The 22849-nt window shown below is 45.2% G+C and overlaps 1 protein-coding gene across 2 annotated transcripts in view; it reads left to right on the top strand.

Moving 5' to 3' along the window:
* The window catches only part of coro1cb (coronin, actin binding protein, 1Cb), a 192753-nt gene that overhangs the window by 128113 nt on the left and 41791 nt on the right, over positions 1-22849 (top strand). For both annotated transcript variants that reach the window (XM_070887960.1, XM_070887961.1), the window contains exon 4: positions 12991-13120. In XM_070887960.1, the coding sequence (XP_070744061.1) occupies positions 12991-13120 (130 nt within the window). The remainder of the gene's footprint in view (positions 1-12990; positions 13121-22849) is intronic.

The raw sequence follows: 22849 nt of genomic DNA, 5'->3' as shown, positions 1-22849 counted from the left end.
TTACTCCAGACAGGGATGTACAATTGCTGAAGTTCATCCATGTGATTTTTAAATATTTGCCATTGCTTATCCTGCGTCAACCCTTTAATTATCCTTTGCCAGTCTATTCTAGCCAATTCACGCCTCATACCGTGGAAGTTACCTTTCCTTAAGTTCAGGACCCTAGTTTCCGAATTAACTGTCACTCCATCTTAAAGAATTCTACCATATAATGGTCACTCTTTCCCAAGGGGCCTTGCACAACAAGATTGCTAATTAGTCCCTTCTCCTTACACATCACCCAGCCTAGGATGGCCAGATCTCTAGTTGGTTCCTCGACATATTGGTCTCGAACACCATCCCTAATATACTCCACGAAATCCTCCTCCACCGCATTACCAGTTTGGTTAGCCCAATCAATCTGTCGATTAAAGTCGCCCATGATAATTGCTGTACTTTTATTGCACACATCCCTTATTTCTTGTTTGATGCTGTCCCCAACCCCTCTACTACTGTTTGGTGGTCTGTACACAACTCCTACTAGTGTTTTCTGCCCTTTGGTATTCCGCAGCTCCACGCATATTGATTCTACATCGTCCAGGCTAATGCCCCTCCTTACTATTGCGTTAATTTCCTCCTTAACCAGTAACGCCACCCTGCCTCCTTTTCCTCTCTGCCTATCCTTCCTAAAAGTTGAATACCCCTGGATGCTGAGTTCCCAGCCTTGGTCACCCTGGAACCATGTCTTCGTGATGCTGTTTAAGTCATACCCGTTAACTGCTGTCTGTGCAGTTAATTCGTCCACCTTATTCCGAATACTCCTCGCATTGAGGCACAGAGCCTTCAGGCTTGTCTTCGAATTTTGCTGTAATGTGGCCCTTTGTTTTTTGCCTTGGGTTTCTCTGCCCTCCACTTTTACTATTCTCCTTTCTATCTTTTGCTTCTGCCTCCATTTTATTTCCCTCTGTCTCCCTGCATAGGTTCCCATCCCCCTGCCATGTTAGTTTAACTCCTCCCCAACAGCACTAGCAAACACTCCCCCTAGGACATTGGTTCCAGTCCTGCCCAGGTGCAGATTGTCTGTTTGCACTGGTCCCACCTCCCCCAGAACCGGTTCCAATGTCCCAGGAATTTGAATCCCTCCCTTTTGCACCACTCCTCAAGCCACGTATTCATCTGAGCTATCCTGCGATTCCTACTCTGACTAGCACGTGGTACTGGTAGCAATCCTGAGATTACTACTTTTGAGGTCCTACTTTTTAATTTAGCTCCTAGCTCCCTAAATTCGTCTCGTAGGACCTTATCCTGTTTTTTACCTATATTGTTGGTACCTATATGCACCACGACAACTGGCTGTTCACCCTCCCTTTTCAGCATGTCCTGCACCTGCTCCGTGACAACCTTGACCCTTGCACCAGGGAGGCAACATACCATCCTGGAGTCTCGGTTGCTGCTGCAGAAACGCCTATCTATTCCCCTTACAATCGAATCCCCTATCACTATAGCTCTCCCACTCTTTTTCCTGCCCTCCTGTGCAGCACAGTCACCCACAGTACCATGAACTTGGCTGCTGCTGCTCCCCTTGATGAGTCATCCCCCTCAACTGTACCCAAAGCGGTGTATCTGATTTGCAGGGGGATGACCACAGGGGACCCCTGCACTACCTTCCGTGCACTGCTCTTCCTGTTGGTCACCCATTTACTATCTGGCTGTGTACCCTTTACCTGCGGTAAGACCAACTCGCTAAACGTTCTATTCACGTCATTCTCAGCATCATGGATGCTCCAGAGTTCATCCACCCGCAGCTCCAGTGCCGTAATGCAGTCCGTCAGGAGCTGCAGGTGGATACACTTCCCGCACACGTAGTCGCCAGGGACACCGGAAGCATGCCTGACTTCCCACATAGTACAGGAGGAACATAACACGTGTCCGAGCTGTCTTGCCATGACTTAACCCCTAGATAAACTTAATTTAGCAACAATGCTAAATGTTACTTACTGATAAAGAAAAGCTACTCACCAATCACCAGCGAATCACTTACTCCCTTGGCTGTGATGTCACCTTTCGATTTCTTTCTACTTTTTTTGCCTTCTCTCCCCGCTGCAGCTGCACCGGCTCGCCTTTTGTCGGCCGCTCGCCTCACGAACTCCCGCCTCCCGACTGCCGCTGCTTTCCTCGAAATGTTGGGCCTTTTGTAGGCCGCTCGCTTCACGAATTCCCACCTCCTGACTGCCGCCGCTCTCCACTCTTAGCATGAGTTCTTAGGTGGCTGTACAGTGCAATATGAGAACCACAGTCTCTGTCACAGGTGGGAGATACAGTGGTTGAAGGGAAGGGTGGGCGGGGAGCCTAGTTTGCCGCATACTCCTTCCGCTGCCGGCGCTTGATTTCTGCATGCTCTCGGCGACGATACTCTGAGCTCAGCGCCCTCCCGGATGCACTTCCTCCACTTAGGGCAGTCTTTGGCCAGGGGCTTCCAGGTGTCAGTGGGGATGCTGCATTTTATCAGGGTGGCTTTGAGGGTGTCCTTGTAACGTTTCCTCTGCCCACCTTTGGCTCGTTTGCCGTGGACGAGTTCCGAGTAGAGTGCTTGCTTTGGGAGTCTCGTGTCTGGCATGCGAACTATGTGGCCTGCCCAGCGGAGCTGATCAAGTGTGGTCAGTGCTTCAATGCTGGGGATGTTGGCCTGGACGAGGACGCTAATGTTGGTGCGTCTGTCCTCCCAGGGGATTTGTAGGATCTTGCAGAGACATCGTTGGTGGTATTTCTCCAGCCACTTCAGGTATCTACTGTACATGGTCCACGTCTTGGTTATTGTGAGGGATAAACCACCAGGTATTATACTGTGACTAAGCGTATAATTCTCTCCCCACAGAATGTTTCTCAGTCACAAGACAACTCTGCCTTGTGGCCTGGCCAAGACCTGGCACAACATATTTCAGCCATGACTGGTAAATTTAAATGACTAGGGCCTCGGAATCCATCCTGTGAACTTCTTGCCTCATCCCAAAAACTTAATTCTTGATGCTCACGATACTTTTCTTGGGGTTGAACATAACGACATTCCATCCTGCGTAGCCATTTGGGTTATTTCCCAGCTTGTATTTATTTCCACTTTACTTGAGCTCACTCCGACGATCGTACTGTTCACCATTAGCTATTTTAAGTTCGGCCTCGTGCTAGGTTTTCTTGCACACAGATACTGAGCAGAGCAGTAGCTGTCAGACTCCTCAACTGTGGTGAGCTAGAATCTGTGTCCCATTGTATTAGCAGCCGGTTTCATCACTGGTTAGGAATTCCAATGCTTTAAACACTAGCACATGTTCATAGTTTGCCGTGTTTGTTACACAGCCTTTAACACTTGGATATCTGGGCTTTCAGCCTTTGAATTTCGATAGGACAAGTAAGCTGGAGGTTACATGTGAGTTCAGGAAACTGGAGTTGTACTGGAACGTTTTTGTTTTGGAGTCTATTTTAGATGAATTGCAGTAGTTTTTTTTTAAACATGAGCTAAATTTTAACCTTCCTTGCCCATGAGGTTACAAGGGTTGACTGCTGAACTGAGAATTAAGTTCTCTAATTTAGAGCCAGATGAACCAGTTATTTTTGTTTTAACATCTGCAGTACTGATGGCTCAAAGGATGATGTGTGAGGATATGAGTCATTTTTTGTTCCCCCTCTGAAGTGCATAGATTGGAAAACCTGAATGGGACTTTTTGAAGAGTGCAAGAACAAAAGTGTTGGGCTTATTTCCTACACTTCGCTCCTTCTGCCCACTTGTAGTTGGTAGCTACCAAAGTTCAGCTGAGTTGGCAGGACTCGTTTATCTTTCAAGGTTGTATCTTGCACAGCTGCTGTTGCCTGTGTAGCTCATCAACAGGTAATGCAAATTAACCCCTTGGAAAATGTCGTCTTTTCATTTATAGGGAAAGTGTTCAACCTAGGTTAGATCTAGCCCACTGTTGTTGTGACCTTATGGTAGGAAAATGCCCTGTAAATTGCCTGAAATCTAATCAGATGTCCTCCAGATTGAGTTTAGTCTTAAAAGTGGCCACAAAAATGAATGCTGGAAATTGGAACTTATTAAGACCATGAAATCTATTTAAACAAACACTCCTTACTGGTGATAAAGAGGCTAGCATTAAGGATTGAGCTCAGGAATAACTCATTGTGGGACATAAATATGCCTTGCCTTATTTGACCCTTTGCAAAAGGAAGTGTGCAAAGTTAGTGGAAAGAAAGAGACTCAGCATATTTAGATATCCGTGCCTCATTAACTTTAACATCTTCCGCAACTTTTATGTGACTGTTAGAAATGATTGCCATAGGAGGATAAACCTTCTACTACATGTGTCAACCAGATTGGTCAATTGAATGGATAATGTTTTTTTTTTGAACTTGGGGTATATAAAAGGATGCTTGGCAAGGTTATTAACTCGATAGCTTATGGGTTCTAAGTGAAGGTTGGTAAAGTAACCTTAAATTCAATCCAAGCTGATAGTTAACAAGATAGTTCAATGAGCCAAACTTGACCATCATTCAATCCTCTCAGCAGATACTTTGGCCCAAGTTTCCACACGATAAAAAACGGACGCCCCTCCGAGCTGGGTGCCCGTTTTTCGCGCCCTGCAGCTCCTTGTCTGTTTGGTGCGGAGCCTACACTCGCGCCGATTTTGTAAGTGGGAGGGGGCGGGTACTATTTAAATTAGTTTTTTCCTGCCGGCAACGCTGCGCGTGTGCGTTGAAGCGTTCGCGCACGCGCAGTGTGAAGGAAACATTGGCACTCGGCCATTTTTGTAGTTCTTTGTAGCTGTTTAGTTTTTGAACATTTTTTAATAAAAGCACATTGCCATCAGCACATCGAAGGCTGCAGGAAGCCTCCCCCTTTTGCCGTCAGGAAATGGCTCTTCAATTTCTGAGGCCCCCCCCCCCTGGCTGCGTTTGGTCGGTCGGGCCCGCACTCCCGTCCCTCCCCGCCATCTGGAACGGCTTCCTCCCCTGAGTTCGGTTGGTTGGTTCCCTCCTGCCTGCCGTCTGGAACGGCTTCCTCCCCCACCCCCCCGCGTTCGGGAACGGCTGCCTCGTTTTGTGAGGCTTGCTGCAGCATTCTCCTTGGCTGAAGCACTTTCACAGGTAGGAAGATGGTTTATTTAATCTTTTCTTTGCTTATAAATGTTTATTCAGGTTGGATTTATTTGTATAAGTATAAATAAGGATTTATTATAGAATTTAATGACTTCCCTTCCACCCCCCCCCCCCCCCCCCCCCCAACCTCGTTCTGGATGCCTAATTTGTAACCTGCGCCTGATTTTTTAATGTGTAGAAAAGGTTTTTTCAGTTCTACAAAAATCTTCACTTGCTCCATTCTAAGTTAGTTTGGAGTACATTTTCACTGTGGAAACTTTCAAATCAGGTGTCAGTGGCTGGACACATCCCCTTTGAAGAAAAAATTCTGTTCCAAAGTGGAACTGTTCTACCTGACTAGAACTGCAGAAAAAAAAATGTGGAGAATTGCGATTTCTAAGATAGTCCGTTCTCCACCAGTTGCTCTTAAAAATCAGGCGCAAATCATGTGGAAACTTGGGCCCTTAGTCTTAGATTCACTTAGATTAGCTTTGCTGATAAGATTCTTTCTAGTCCTCTTCTGTAGTAATCTTTACCTAGTAGATATAGAAAGGTACCGTTTCAAGTACAAAGTATATTCGGCAGAGAGTAAGAGGTTACACAAGTTAAATTGTACAGCTGCACCAACTAGTTACAGGCAGAGATAAGTGTGATGCTTAATTGTACAAGTTTTCTGAGGTCGAGAAAGATGAGCGTTAAGCCAGCTAACTGAGATACTGTCACTTGTCCATAAGGTGAATTCAGGTGGAACAGAGGATCAGAGTGGAACCGATAACCCACCACTGAAGGGAGCTCACTCACCAACTTGATGTCCTAGAAGTTAACGCCGTTGTCCAAGGGAGGAGGAAGTCAACTCAACCATGCCGTGCATAAGGGCACGGTCATATAAGCTCTGGAAACATTAATCTGTCAAGGAAAGGTTATTCGTTCACTCAATAGCTTATGAGTTCTAAGTGAGGGTTGATAAGGAACCTCAAATTCAATCCAAACTGAGTAATGCAAGATAGTTCAGTGAACCAAATTTGACCACCATTTAAACCTAGACCTAGAGCTTGGTGGTAAACCTCTGACTAGTCCTTAGTGTCAAATGATGCGAAGTGGGCGTTAAGACTTTGGTTCATTGGTATATATTTGTTGGGATTCTAAACTATAAGCATTCTTGCTTTATCCTCGATGCGTGAATGCACTGTTTATGCTAAGGTGCCCACTATCCATCATTGAAATGCGGAAACGCTACAAGGACACCCTCAAAGCCTCCCTGATAGAGTGCAACATCCCCACTGACACCAGGGAGTCCCTGGCCCAAGACCGTCCTAAGTGGAGGAAGTGCATCCGAGAGGGTGCTGCGCACCTCGAGTCTCAACGCCGAGAACATGCAAAAATCAAGTGCAGGCAGCGGAAAGAGAGTGCGGCAAACCAATCCCACCCACTCCATCTCTCAACGACTGTCCCACCTGTGACAGTCTGTGGCTCTCGTATTGGACTGTTCAGCCACCAAAAGAACTCACTTCAGGAATGGAAGCAAGTCTTCCTCGATTCTGAGGGACTGTCTATGATGATCAAGTATTGTTTGAGACCATACCACACACCTGGAGAAGTGAATTTGTGCACAGAGTTGATGCTTTTGAGCTGAAAGCATTTTTGCTGACACTACCTGCCCACACTGCGACATGTGTGCGCACTAGGTACGTGCAACAGAGCAGGTCTCCAATCGTCCTGGTCAATCCTTGCCACTGGATAAAGACCTATCTCTGCCCATGTGGTGGCTGATGTGCAACGGTCACCACACGTTTAAAAAATCCACACACGGGCATCTTCCACCCCCTCAACCTGGAGTTCAGGACTGGAATATTGGGCCCTTCATTGAAACATCTGTGGAAGCAAGTCATCTATGTTCAAGGGACTGCCTATGATGATGATGATGCTGACACTGGGTTGGTGCTGCAGAGCTGGTGTCTAAACTACTTGTCCATGAGCACTGCCAGTTCAGCCCATGAAGCCCAGGTAACTGTTCTATTTGCACTTGTTGGCAAAGGGCCATTCTTTGTCATTAAATCTTAAAGCGTAACACCAAGATCTGCTGGTATCCACCCCTTGAGATCTATGTAAATTAACAAGAACATTGAACCGAATTCTTGTGGTCTGCGAAGCTCTGGGATGTAACTGAACTGCTCACGAGGACAAGCTTGGAATTTCCTGCTGTATGGTACAAAAGTTACTGGTTTAACTACATCACTCTCATCTGCTGTTGGAGGCCTTTATTACATACAAATTACAACACGGAAACAGCTTGTTCGTTGTAACTAGTCTGTGTTGGTGTTCAGCTTCCACATGAGTACTCCGAATCCCATGTGCCTGTCCTTCTCCCATATCTAGTTACCTGCCCTTTCATCCAGCCACCTGTCTAACCTATTAATACATGGTTGACATGGTCACCGCCTCGGTCACTAAACAATGTAGTGCACTAAAATATTGCATTCCACAACCTCTGTTTTTAAAAAAAAAAGGTAAGCTTCTCTCACGCTCTCTATCTTAAATCTCGAGTTTAATATGTTCTGAATAGACAGTAAATCCCTTTTTCCCCCAATTCCACCCCTCCTGCAAAAAGTGCTGCCCAATGATGGGTACTGTTGGCACCAATGTTCCTGCTACGCTGTCTGGAGGCCCTGCACATCCCAGGACCACTCACCCATAAAAGAATCAAGGCCATTCTTGCATATGGAGGCGATAACAGAGTGATCTCATAGAAGTGTGTAAGATGATTAATGGAGTGGGAAAGGTAAATCCAGACTGTTTGAAACTAAATTGAGAGTAGAGGCAGCGTCCTATCTTTAGCTGCTTCATCAGTGAGCTTCTCTCCATAAGGTCAGAAGTGTTTGCTGATTAGTGTTCAGGGCCACAAATAATTCCTCAGATAATGCCTGCATGCAACCAGTGTGTACCATCTAAGATGCACTGCAGCAACTCGCCACGGCTTCTTCGGCAGCATCTCCCAAACCTAGAAGCACAAGGGCAGCAGGCGTATAGGAACACCACCACCGCCATCCTGACTTGGAAATATATCCCCATTCCTTCATCGTCGCTGGGTGAAAATCCTGGCGATCCCTCCCCAACAGCACTGTTGGGAGTACCTTCATCACGAGTAGTGCAGCAGTTCAAGGTGGCAGTTCACCACCACCTTCAAGGGCAATTCGGGATGGGCAAAAAATGCTGGCCTTGCTAGTGACACCCACATCCCCGGAAAGAATTTTTAAAAACACGTCCCAGTGTGGGCTGCTAAGTGGTAAGTAACATGACTGCCACATGTGCCAGGTAATGACCATCTCCAACAAGAGAGAGCCTAACCATCTGCGTTTGACATTCAATGGTATTACCACAGTCAACATCCTGGGGGAATCGCCATTGACCAGACAGAAACTCAACTGGACCAGCCACAAATGCGATGGCTGCTGGAGCAGATCAGGAGCTGGGTATTCTGTGGTGAGTGGCTCACCCCGTGACTTTCCAAAACTTGTTCACCATCTACAAGGCACAAGTCAGGAGTGTGATGGGATACTCTTACCTGGACAGGCGCAGTTGCGACAACACTCTCGAAACTCGACCGCATCCAAGACACAGCAGTCCTCTTGATCGGCACTTCAACCACTGGCCTAAACATCACCCCATCCACCACCAGCGAACTGTGGCTGCAGTGTGTACTATCTACAGTATGCACTGCAGCAACTCACCAATGCTTCTTCAGCAGCACCTCCCAAATCTGCGACCTGCATCATTCAGAAGGACAAGGGCAGCAGGTGAATGGGAACACCATCACCTCCAAGTTGCACACTATCCTGACTTGGATATATCAGCCGTTCCTTCATCGTCACTGGGTCAAATTACAGGAGCACGCTACTTAACCACATTGAGGGAGCACCTTCACAACATGGACTGCAGTAGTTCAAGACAACCCATCACCATCTTCTCGAGGGCAACTGGGGATGGGCAATAAATGCCAGCTATGCCCACATCCTAAGAATGAATAATATAAAAATGAAACCAAGCACATTAAAGTTCTTTTCAAAGATGGTGTGGAATAGAGTAGTGGCGTGAAAATCTTGGAATTATTTAAGGAACCATTAAATGCTGCAATGGGATGACTTCATTATCTTAATGGATGAATTAAGATGGACTGAATAACCATTCCCATCCACATTGGGTCTCAACCGTATGTGTTGGTGGGCTGCTTGACTTTCTAGCATATCTCTCACCCACGCACTTTCCAACAGGGATCACTCAATTACAATAGCGTGTGGGAACTCTGGCTGACCTTTTTTCCTCTCCTTAGCATGGGGTGCTGAGGGAAAATGTAGCAACTGTTTTCCTGGCTAACTGGATTGCAAACTCATCAAAAACTTGGACTCAAACCTGGGATCTTCTGATGTTTTTTAAAAAAAAAAGAAAATAATATATTTGCATTTTACATAGTGTCTTTCACGACCATCGGGCGTCCCAAAGCGCTTTACAGCCAATGAAGTATTTTGTGAAGTATCCTCACTGTTGTAATGTAGGAAACGCAGCAGCCAATTTGCACTCCCAAGTTCCCATCAACAGCAGTGAGATAACGACCAGATAATCTATTTGTGATGTCGATTCAGGGTTAAATATTGGCCAGGACATTGGGGAGAAACTGCCCTGCTCTTTTTTGAAATAGTGTCATTGGATCTTTTATGCCCACCTGAGAGCAGGCGGGGCCTCGGTTTAGCGTCTCACTCGAAACTCCCTCAGCATTGCACTGGAGTGTCGGGCTAGATTTTTGTGCTCTTAATCCGTTAACTATCAGAAGAGCTAGGTGGGAAGCAGATCTAACCAACTCGATTCAATGTTGCAGCTCGTTTGGGTCCAGAGAATAGACTCCTTTTAAAAAGTTTGAGATTTTTTTGAGAAGGTTTGAAATTATGGACTCCTGTTTGGCTGTTACTATTGAACAAATACTTGAGATAATGGTGTGAGGTTTTATCCACAGAACAGACCTGACTAGCCCTTTCATTAATACTTTGACCTGTTTGAAACAAGCTTACATAATGCTTTATCTGTTTGTTTTAAAATTGCATTATGAAAAGTTATTGGCAAGATTCTGAGTCACCTGTGCAGGGAAACCTCCTGATTTCACTTGCAATCAGCAATAGAGTGGTGTGATTGGGAGATTTGCCTGCAAGATGAGGGTCTGGTATAGCTACTCGGAGTTGCTTGTTGATTGGGGGACATGCAAGGTATGGTGTTTATGCATTGAAGGGGGATGTTGAGCTCCATTGTTGACTCTAAATGATATAAATCGGAGTTATCCGCACCCATAACGGTGTAAGTCGGTTGGTTTGTAAAGTTGGTTATAAATGGGAACAGCCATTTTTTGCAGTTTTTTCCCTTGTGCTGTGATGTTGCTTGCGGGAGTCTTCACGCTTGCCTCGCTAGGGGGAATGTCTATTCCCAGTCTGCCTCTAATCAGAAACGTTGTAGTGTGTCAGCTGTGGCTCAGTGGGTAGCGCACTCACCTCGGAGTCAAAAGGTTTGTGGGTTCAAGTCCCACTCCAGAGACTTGAGCACGTAAATCTAGGCTGGTACTCCCATTACAATGCTGAAGGAAAGCTGCACTGTCAGAGGTGTCATCTTTCGGATGAGACATTAAACCGAAGCTCTGTCTGTCCCCTCGGGTGGACATAAAAGATCCCATGACACTATTTCAAAGAAGAGCAGGGGAGTTATTCCCGGTGTCCTGGCCAATATTTATTCCTCAATCAGCATAACAAAAACAGATTATCTGGTCATTATCACATTGCTGTTTGTAGGAGTTTGCTGTGCGCAAATTGTCTGCCGCGTTTCCCAAATTACAGCAGTGACTACACAAAGTACTTCATTGGCTGTAAAGTGCATTGAGACATCCGGTGGTCGTGAAAGGTGCTATATAAATGCAAGTCTTTTAAAGTATGATGAATTGAGAGATTCAGCGATTAAATCTCCCTTAGAAACACTTGGGACTAATACCAGGAAATTCTGCACACAAGTGATTTAACACATGAAATGACCTTGTGGTTGGGATTGTGGAGAAAACATTTCAGGGTTAATTTAAACAGTTGGCATTGTGATGGAGGGAATTATAAATTTTTATTTCCAGGTGGGCAAGCTAGGCTGGCCTTGAATAGTCGTCGTCACCAATATCCATCTATGGAACACTTCACATGAATGCGGTTATCTTATATGATGAGCCAGACAGCATATTCTTTTATTGGGAGTGTCCTGTTAGTACCTTCATGAATCCTATGGTACCAATAAACTGCTTCGAGTTTGTCCGTAATACTTAGGTCAAATATGGTTTGAAAACTGCTGACTTGGAAAACCTTTCACAGCTTTGCATTGAATGCTGCAGCTACAATTCTCAACTTGGTTCTGTCATACTCTGGGCTCTGGATGTAGTGAAATTCTCCGTGTTAATTGTGTACACGGGTTCCACAGTATTATCAGCAACAATTGAAAAATCACAATTTTCAGCTTTATTTCTCTCTCCAGATCATCTCTCCATGGCTGGAGAAAGTCCACACAAGCTAGTGACAGTAAAACGGCATTGCTACCCTGTGTGGATTGTAATCATTGGACAGAGGCGTAGAAATTCGCACACTGAGGAAGGCTAGGGTTCGGTCTTTTATTTCGCACAGAATTACATAGAATTTACAGCACAAACAGACCATCCACCCCAACTGGTCTGTGCCGGTGTTTATGCTCCACACGCGCCTCCTCCCACCTTGCTTCATTTAACCCCTATCAGCATATCCTTCTATTCCTTTCTCCCTCATCTACTTATCTAGCTTTCCCCTAAGTGCATCTATGCTGTTCGCCTCAACCACTCCACAAGATGGCGAGTTCCACACTCTGGGTAAAATTACTGTGGAATTCCTTACTGGATTGGTGACTATCTTATATTGATGACCCCCGAGTTTTGGACAAGTGGGGACCATCATCATCATCATCATCATAATAGGCAGTCCCTCGGAATCGAGGAAGACTTGCTTCCATTCTTAAAATGAGTCCTTGGGTGGCTGAACAGTCCAATACGAGAACCACTAGTCCCTGTCACAGGTGGGTCAGATAGTCTAGGGTAAGGGTGGGTGGGACAGATTTGCCACACGCTCTTTCCGCTGCCTGCGCTTGATTTCTGCATGCTCTCGGAGACTAGACTCGGTGCTCAGCGTCCTCCCGGATGCACTTCCGCCACTTAGGGCAGTCTTTAACCAGGGACTCCCAGGTGTCGGTGGGGATGTTGCACTACATTTTCTCTACGTCTACCCTATCAAACGCTTTTGTAAATTTTAAATACCTCTATTCGGTCACCCCCTCAGCCTTTTCTTTGCTGGAGAAAAGAGCCCTACCCTGTTCAGTTTTTCTTGATAATGATAACCCCTCAATTCCAGTATCATTCCTGCAAATTATTTTTGCACCTTCTCCAGTAACTTTTAAACTTTTGCACTCTGTTCAATCCACTTCATTCCTGTTAAGGTTCAAGCTGGGTGCTTCTGTATATGCCCAGACACGTGTCTGGCCCTTATCTAAATTACTGCTCACCTCGCATTCCTCATCTAATTCAATTACTGCATGGTTGGGATGTAAGAAGGCAGCATGTTCCACTGGATGCAAATGTTTATGATGGCACCTGATGGTGATGCCCCTGGAGGCATTGAGAAGATGTGCAGCAGCTCAGTAAATCTTTAAATACCCCACATGCTGGTTGTCGTCCCCTGGTTCTAATTGTAAATCTGGCCAGAATTTAGAATACATGTGCAGTGTGATTTGAGGATTTCTTGAGCCTTTATTCCACTTGGTCCAGTTTAATTCCCCTCCTTCTTTTCCTGCTAACAGGTCTGGATGATCCCAGAGAATGGACTGACAGTTCCCATCACTGAGCCTGTCGTCATCTTGGAGGGACATACCAGGAGAGTTGGGATTATATCTTGGCACCCGACCGCACGCAATGTTCTCCTCAGTGCAGGTAAGGCGATTGGATTATGTGCTCTGGAATTGTTAATGTGGACTGGTGGTGATTCTGCAGGTGCAATGCAAGGAGGGATCTGGGCCTTGTCTTTTTAATCTCAGCAGAAACTGGGGGAAAGAGACTCCTGTAACATCAGTTTCCCCACCTTTCCTGCAAACTAACTTGTCATGTTAGTAACTTAAGTGCATATGCCAGAGATGTTTTTGCTTAAATATTTACTAACTCCAGTGCCTTGGATTTTTTTTTCTGTAAACTTTAAAATGTTTCCATGGTAATTCTGATGTGCTTGGGATGGTAGAGATATTCTACATCAGAAAAAAAATCTTGCAGTCCATGTGACTCATTCTAAAGATTTAAAAAAAGATACTCTAATATCCCACAGTCACTTCTTCAACTATCCAGCTCCCTTTTAAATTTGTTGTCTGAGCATTCTAATACACCTTTTGTATGTTTTGTTAAATCTAAACTATTCATTTCTCCTGGGCTTGAATCCATGCATTACATCATAAGCCCAAAGTGTAATTAAGGCGATGTCTCACTTATCCTTTGCTTCTGTTTCTAAAATGCTTTATAATTGTTCAAAGGAATTCTTTGAGCGGGTACTTTCTGTTGTACTCCCTTTGTCATATGAAGATTATGAAAATTCAATAGATTATACATCCCCCTTTAAATCATTTTGTAAATTGACAAGTTTTTCAATAGTTCGGTTCTTGTGGGTAGTAAGTGAGGTTCCCTTTATCCAAAAAAAAAGGCTTTCACTTGATGTCATTTTTTTCTCTCAAAGCAGGCCCAGAAGTGCCCATTTGCCTCGTTCCCTCATCTGTAAGTACTGATGTGAGACCCATTACTTACATATTTCATTAAAAGTCTAGGAGTCCTCAAGTGATTTCCTCTGCATGTCTGGTTCTCTTTCCAAAATGGAGGCTCAGGGGCCCTCAGGACACAAGTGTGTCACTGCAAGCTTTCGCAAATCAAGCATTTAATGAGGCCTGAGTAACATCAAAGCAGTCATGATTTCTATAAAAGTCTATGAAGCTCATTAAAGGAAAGCTTTTTATTTTTGACAGTCAAGCTTATAGTACCTATAAGTGGACAGTGGCCTGATTTAAATGGGTCACTTGTCTGAGGAAAGGTGCATATCTTATGCCACCACAAAGTTTTCCAGACACTTCTATAAGAGACAGCAAGCCCTACCAAAAATGATTTATACCCCAGTTGCTTTCTAATGACTGTTTGATGTGTGCATCGCTGGGGTGTGGCGTCGAGCCATACAGACCAGGCAGGTTCAAGATTAGATCAGTGATCTGTGCTGAATTAGCTGATCTGGCTCTCGGCTGTTGTAAAGGTGGTGCAATTCAGGTCAGCACCCTTTAGGCTAGGGTGTGAATATTGACACTGGTTACCTCACCCGACTGCGCTGGGACGTGCACGTATACGGACATTGGGTGAGGGCCAAGTTGTGGGCTGTGATGCCTCCACAGATGAGCAGCCTGCCTGAAGCTCACAGTCGAGGTTCACAAATGAAGGAAGGGTACATTGTGTGAGGTACCAGATGATGGATGACATGGTACTGTATCTCAGTAAGCCTTAGAGTCTAAATGACCATTATGAACCAGATTTTTGGTTTAAATGTATCTAAACAATTTAGCGCTTCCAGCAGTCTCTGAAACTAATGCGGAAGCAATCTATACAGGAGTGTCCTGCCTCAGTTCAGAAAACATTCTGATTTATTTTGAGCTATTTATTTCAGGATTTAGTACAAATAAACCATGGGAAGCTTGGCTTTTTAAAATCGCACTTAAATTGGACTATAACAAAAAATGCTTTAAGAATTCACTGCCTGATTTCTGTTTTGCTAAATTTTAAGTCTGATCTGATTAGCCCCACCCTGACTTCCAAAGGTTTAAAGTCCAGCGATATCTTGGCAAATTGCGGGTGTGATCTACAAAGAATCATGCTCTGAGGCAGGTCGCTATTTGCACCAGCAAATCCATGGAGGCTGCCTTGTTTTCCTTTGAAGAACCTGCAGTAAATGAGCAGCATTGGACCCCAGCTCCGCTGTGTGCGATGACCTGCAGTTATATAGCTGAGGGGATGCGGTAGTGGCTAAGAATGTAATGAGGTTACATGGAGGTTAATTCAGCAGCAGGAAAGAAAGATCTAGATTTGTGGGGGTTGGGAAAGAGCACAAGAAAATGTTTCCATCTACTTGACCTGCCTCTTACCGACCAGGAGATAATAGTTCATTAGGCTTCTGTGGTCGATCAGAGTTAGGGCATGATCATATGTTATTGGCCTGCCATTGGTTGGCCAGTGTTAACTACTGCAGTTTAAAGGAGTGGTTTTCAGTGGCAGAATGTAAAAGGGCAAGGTGCTCAGCACAGCTCATAGCTCAAATCGGTTTATAGATCCTTCAGATCAGACCACTCCTTTCTTTACCTGTCTGATGCACAGTTCTTTCTTGTGCCCTGCTAATTGGTATCCCAGGGTTACCTGCCCATTGAGTTTTTTGGATTGGGGATTTTTATTAACTTCACACTTCAGCTCTAATATACAGGGAGTTTTGAGGAAATTGCGTAAACATAAGAATTAGGAGCAGGCTTCGGCCATATGGCCCCTCGATCTTATTGAATGCTCTGCCATTCAATAATATCATGGCTGATCTTCGACCTCAACTCCACTTTCCTGCCCGATCCCTATATCCTTTGAATCCCTTCGAGTCTAAAAAATCTCATTCCCAGCCTTGAATATACTCAACGATTCAGCAGCCACAGCCCTTTGAGGTAAAGAATTCCACAGATTCACAACCCTCCTGAGTGAAGAAATTCTACCTCATCTCAGTCTTAAATGGCTGACCCCTTGTCCTGAGACACTGGTCCCTAGTTCTAGATACCTTGTGTTCTACCTTGTGCCCCTATTTTGCATGTTAATAAAATGTGAGAATGTGGTAAGATGATACCGGAGGAGTGGCATGGCACTTTTCCCAATCTACCTCACCTTCAGCTCTGTTTGCTCTAATTGATGTACAAACCACTCACAATGGTGGCCTCGAGCCTGCTCCGCCATTTAATAAGATCATAGCTGATCCGATCATGGACTCGGGTCCACTTCTCTTCCCGCTCCCCATAACCCTTTATTCTCAACGGTTAAGAAACTGTCTATCTCTGTCTTAAATTTATTCAATGTCCCAGCTTCCATAGCTCTCTGAGGCAGTGAATTCCAAAGATTTACAACCCTCAGAAGAAATTCCTCCTCATCTCCGTTTTAAATGGGCGATACCTTATTCTAAATTATGCCCCTAGTTCTAGTCTCCCCCATCAGTGGAAACATCCTCTCTGCATCCACCTTGCCAAGCCCCCTCATAATCTTATACGTTTCAATAAGATCACCTCCCCTTCTGAATTCCAGTGAGCAGAGACTCAAACTTATCTCAACCCCCTCACCTCCCGAATCAACCTAGTGAACCTTCTCTGAACTGCCCCCAAAGCAAATATAGAAACCAAAACTGTACGCAGTATTCCAGGTGTGGCCTCACCAATACCCTGTATCACTGTAGCAAGACTTCTCTGCTTTTATACTTCATCCCTTTTGCAATAAAGGCCAAGATTCCATTGGCCTTCCTGATCACTTGCTGTACCTGCATACTAACCTTTTGTGTTTCATGCACCAGGACCCCCAGGTCCTGCTATACTGCAGCATTTTGCAATCTTTCTCCATTTAAATAATAACTTGCTCTGCTCTTTTTTCTGCCAAAGTGCATTACCTCGCACTTTCCAACATTATACTCCATCTGCCAAATTTTTGGCCACTCACTTAGCCTGTCTGTCCTTTTGCAAGTTTTTTGTGTCCTCTCTGTTTTTCCTCCCATCTTTGTATCGTCAGCAAACTTGGCTACGTTACATTCTGTTCCTTCATCCAAGTCGTTAATATAGTTGGGGTCCCAACACCGATCTCTGTGGCACCCCATTAGTTATTGTTTGCCAACCAGAAAATGACCCATTTATCCCAACTCTCTTTTCTGTTAGTGTGGGCTGGCCTGTGCTGCCCCTGGGCCCTCACCTCTTCTGGGCCCAAGATTCGCGCCTCTCCTGGGCCCTGGTCACATCCCTCCACGAACTCTTGCCACTCCTTCGCCCCTCCTGCTGTGCCTGCCGCACTGCAATCAGCGACCTGGCTTCGCAGCCATCTCCCTCCTGCAGCAGCACGTGCTGCTCCCTGCAGTAGGCCCAACCTACTCAACACTGCACAAAACTGCATTTACCCCTAAGACAGAGTGCCGTGTTTCTGAAGTAATGTTTTATCATTTCGAACTTGCACTGCGATTTGAGGAAGCAATTATTTTAAGTAGAATTACTTCGAATTTACAGCAAGAAACAGGCCATTTGGTCCAACTGGTGAGGCTCTCCCTACCCCTCTTCATCTCACCCTCTCAGCATATCCTCATTTTTTTTTTGCTCTAACTTATCTAGCTTCCCTTTTAAGCAACAAGGATCAAACCTCTTATCATCGAGAACAATTAATCATTCTCTTGGAAACCATAAAAGAAGAGACTGTTTTGCACCTGGGACTTCTCATCTAGCTTTAGTTTTCCCTCATTTTGTAGCAAATGCTCTTTATACTGGCAAACAAAGCAGAAACGCTCAATTCTCAATGCAATTTAGTGTTTCTCGTCGAGACCCTTTGTCAACCCCTCCTGTTATTGCTGACTTGGGATCTTCAACCAAGATATTAACGCAATGGATGCTATATATTTCTAGTATTTTCTGTTTAGTTTCCAGCATTCGTTTTAAATTTCCATTTTATATTCGCTTTCTCAATTCCACTGACATGATTTTTTTTGTCCTGCTTCATTAAGAACCAGGCTCTCTCCAATTATTTTTTTGTCCCCAGTGCAAATGGTCGTTCCTGTCAGCAGGCCCGTGCTGTCTCTGAAGCATAGCATGACCTCATGCGCAAACTATCTGATAATGTAGTGTGCCCAGGTCAGACAATAAATCCCTTATGCTGCTGATTAACTGCCTCAATTCTGGTCTCTCCAACTGACAAATAACACTGACACACCATATGATCTTGAGCTATAAACTACATGTCGGGTTTATTAGGTGATCATATTAAACAAAATGAGAATATAAACAGTTTTCATTAGATTATGGTGATTACTTCTTTGATTTCTTGTCAGTACATAAGAACAGGAGTAGGCCATGCAGCCCCTCGGCTGTTCCACCATTGTTAGATCATTGCTGATCTGTAGCTTAACTCCATCTACTCTGGCACGGACACGATGGGCCGAAATGGCCTCCTTCCATGCTGTAAATTTCTATGGGCCCAAATATGCCCAGGAGTAGTTTTTTTTTGGAGCAAATTGATTTTTCTGGAGTATCTTAAAAATCCCCATTCTGCACATTCAATTTGCGCCAGTGTAAGTGAGTTAGTTAGGATTTTTTTTAAAAAGGGGGCGTTACCAGCCGTTTTGACCATTTAAGTCACTTTGCACGGCAGACAGTTGCTCCAAACTAATTTAGGCCAGCGTATGTGGCCGCACAGAAAACCCTTGCGGAGAGTTAAGGTAGGTACTTAATGATTTGACTAAAGAATGTGAATTGGATCAAACAGCTATACAAGACAAACTTTGCAAAGTTAATTTACTATACAACAGAAGCATTCATGGAAGCATAAACTACAAAAATAATAGTCTAAAGGAATCAAGGGATATGGGGATAGGACTGTAAACTGGAGTTGAGGTCGAAGATCAACCATGATCTTACTGAATAGGGGAGTGGGCTTGAGAGACCATATGGCCTATTTCTGCTCCTAATTCTTTGTTGTGAATCAAGGGATATGGAGATAGTGCAGGAAGGTGGAGTTGAGGTAGAAGATCAGACATGATACTGAATGGCGGAGCGGAGTCAAAGTGACAAATGGCCTATTCCTGCTATTTCTTTTAATATTACACCGAGTATCCAGTATGAACCTTCCGTTCCTGCGGTATCCACCGGTCGCAGAATGCCTCAAGCATACTGGAGGACACCTTCTCCAGAGCTACCTAGGAGCAAACCAGGTGGAGGATGGGAGACAGGCAGCCAGAGCGCCATCCTCCATGCCATGAGCCGCAGAGAGTTGAGTTTGTGATTGACTGGCGTTAGATGTAGTCCTTACTACTAGGGGGATCAAGGGGTATGATGAAAAAGCAGGAATGGGGTACTGAAGTTGCATGTTCAGCCATGAACTCATTGAATGGCGGTGCAGGCTCGAAGGACTGAATGGCCTACTCCTGCACCTATTTTCTATGTTAATAGAAGTAATGAGACAAAACATATTGACACAACATTTTTTATTTGGATATTTTGAAAAAAATTATCACCCCCCAGGATCAAACCTCTCTTCTTCCTTCCCCCCCCCCCCCCCCCCCCCCCCATTAAAACTCTCCTCACTAAACAAAGCGCAATCATTAATGAATAAAAAATAAAACTTAAGTCCTACCTCGACCCGGGAAGTCAGCCAGGAGGCCACTCGGCCGGGGATAGGTGCGAGACACTCCATGATGTGCAGCAGCCCGGCGCACGTCGTGAGACCATTCTGCCTGGGATAGGGGTGGGACATGGGTCCCATGCTGTAGAGGAGCTACTGCGCATGCGCTAAACCTCCAGTGAGCATGCGTTGAGCTTCCAAAAGGCATTCGATAAGGTGCCACACAAAAGATTACTGCAGAAGATAAAGGTACGCGGAGTCAGAGAAAATGTATTAGCATGGATGGAGAATTGGCTGGCTAACAGAAAGCAGAGAGTCAGGATAAATGGGTCCTTTTTGGGTTGGAAATCGGTGGTTAGTCGTGTGCCGCAGGGATCGGTGCTGGGACCACAACTGTTTACAATATACATAGATGACCTGGAAGAGGGGACAGTGTAGTGCAACAAAATTTGCAGATGACACAAAGATTAGTGGGAAAGCGGGTTGTGTGGAGGACACAGAGGCTGCAAAGAGATTTAGATAGGTTAAGCGAATGGGCTAAGGTTTGGCAGATGGAATACAATGTTGGAAAATGCGAGGTCATCCACTTTGGGCGGGGGTGGGGGGGGAGAAACAGTAAAAGGGAATATTATTTGAATGGGGAGAAATTACAACATGCTGCGGTGCAGAGGGACCTGGGGGTCCTTGTGCATGAATCCCAAAAAGTTAGTTTGCAGGTGCAGCAGGTAATCAGGAAGGCGAATGGAATGTTGGCCTTCATTGCGAGAGGGATGGAGTACAAAAGCAGGGAGGTCCTGCTGCAACTATATAAGGTATTGGTGAGGCCGCACCTGGAGTACTGTGTGCAGTTTTGGTCACCTTACTTAAGGAAGGATATACCAGCTTTGGAAGGGGTACAGAGACGATTCACTAGGCTGATTCCGGAGCTGAGGGGGTTACCTTATGATAGATTGAGTAGACTGGGTCTTTACTCGTTGGAGTTCAGAAGGATGAGGGGTGATCTTATAGAAACATTTAAAATAATGAAAGGGATAGACAAGATCGAGGCAGAGATGTTGTTTCCACTGGTCGGGGAGACTAGAACTAGGGGGCACAGCCTCAAAATACGGGGGAACCAATTTAAAACCGAGTTGAGAAGGAATTTCTTCTCCCAGAGGGTTGGGAATCTGTGGAATTCTCTGCCCAAGGAAGCAGTTGAGGCTAGCTCATTGAATGTATTCAAATCACAGATTTTTAACCAGTAAGAGAATTAAGGGTTATGGGGAATGGGCGGGTAAGTGGAGCTGAGTCCACGGCCAGGTCAGCCATGATCTTGTTGAGTGGCGGAGCAGGCTCGAGGGGCTAAAATGGGTGGGCCAAATTTGGGCCCTATGATTCTATCCACCTTTGTTCTGTAACCCTTAATACCTTTGCCTAACAAACTAACAATCTCAGTTTTGACATTTTCAATTGATGCCCAGCCTCAATAGCTTTGGGTTTTTTTGGGTGTGGGGGTGGGAAAGGAGGGATAGGAAGGGAGAGTTCCAGATTTCCATTAACCCTTTGTGTGAGAGTGTTTTCTGACATCACCCCTGAACGGCCTCGCTCTCACTTTAAGGTTATGTCCCCTTGTTCTGGACTCCTCCACCAGAGCAAATAGTTTCTCTCTCTCTATCTACCCTATCAAATCCTTTAATCAAACACCTCTTTAGCTCATCCTTTAATCCTCTGTACTCAAGGGAATACAAGCCTAGTCTATGCAACCAGTCCTCATAATTTAACCCTTTTAGTCCCGGTATAATTCTGGTGAATCATCCATCCAAGGCCAATATATCCTTCGAGGTGCAGTGCCCAGAACTGAATGCAGTACTTCAGCTGATGTCAAACCAGAACTCTACAGCTTGTATTCCAGCCCTCTTGCAATAACAACCAATATTTTGTCTTTTTATTTGTACATATCCACTAGCTCTTGATTTCTGTACTTAGACCCTTAAACACTCTGTTCATGCACCGTTCCTAGCTTCTTGTCATTTCAAAAATACTCTGATCTATGTTTCTTTGGAGCCAAAGTGGGTGACCTCACACTTTACAAAATTAATCTCCATCTGCCACAGAATTGCCCACTCAGTTAATCTATTAATTACCATTTGCAACTTCCTGCTTCCAATAACTTGATGTCGTCAGTAAACTTAGATACAAAGTTCCCCATTCTTTCTTCCAAGTCATTGATAAGTATAGTGGAAAAACTGAAGGCTCCAGTACAGATCCCTGGGGGACACCACTAACCACATCCTGCCAATTTGAATACGTACCCATTATCCCTACTGTCTCCTGACTCCTAATCAATTCCCTACCCAAGCCAACAGATTTCCTCCAATTCCTTGCACTCATTTTTGTTAACTGTCTCTTATGTGGAACCGTATTGAATGCCTTCTAGAAGTCCATATAAATAACCACCATAGACACTCCCTTATCTACTACCTATGTTATCACCACAAAAATTCAACGAGATTTGTTAGACATGACTTGCACGTTACAAATCCATGCTGGCTCTCGCTAATCAGCTCATAATTGCCCAAATGCTTAGTCATTCTGGGCTCCGTTTTCCCCAGTGATTTTGCGCCATTTTTTTGAGCAGGCTGCTTTTTTTGGCCTAGGTTTTTAAAAAAAACCTGTTTCCCCAATCAATTGCACCAGTGTAACTCAGTTACAATTTTTTTAGATATATTTTTTTTTCAGCCAAAGGGAGCTTGACCTGCCAAACGTGCCAATTCTGGCCATTTAGGCAAGTTTAGCTAGCTGAGAGTCACTCCAGTTCTGCTCAGGCCAGCATATGTGGCCTCTACAGAAAAAACTTCTGGAGAGTTAAAGAAATTGGCGCAAGTAAGGAAATCAGCGCAGGTAAGTGCAGCAGATGCCCGGACAGCAGCAGCAGGAGAAGGGGTGGGGGAAGCCTTTTGGGTGTGGGGACCGGGAGGGAGGAGGCCATTCGGCCTGCAATGGATGAGGGAGTGGACCAGACCGGGAGACCATTTGGCCTGGGCTAGGGGTGGGAGAGCTGACCAGCAAGGCACTCTGGACCAGGGTCGGGCGGGGAAATGGACCGGCAAGCCCTTCGGCCAGAGCTAGGAGTGGGCAGGTAAGGCGCTTGGGGGTGGGGGGGGGGAGCGGGACCAGCAGAGCGGGGGGAGCTGGACCGGCAAGGGGCTCAGGCAGGCTCGAGGGGCAGACCGGCAAGCCCCTTGGCCGGTGTGGGGGAGCGGGACCGGCTTTAATAGT

Source organism: Pristiophorus japonicus, chromosome 8 (assembly GCF_044704955.1).
Source record: "Pristiophorus japonicus isolate sPriJap1 chromosome 8, sPriJap1.hap1, whole genome shotgun sequence".
In the NCBI taxonomy this organism is placed as follows: domain Eukaryota; kingdom Metazoa; phylum Chordata; class Chondrichthyes; family Pristiophoridae; genus Pristiophorus; species Pristiophorus japonicus.
The sequence above is the reverse complement of the archived record's forward strand: the minus strand, read 5'-3'. Positions and strand labels throughout refer to the sequence as shown.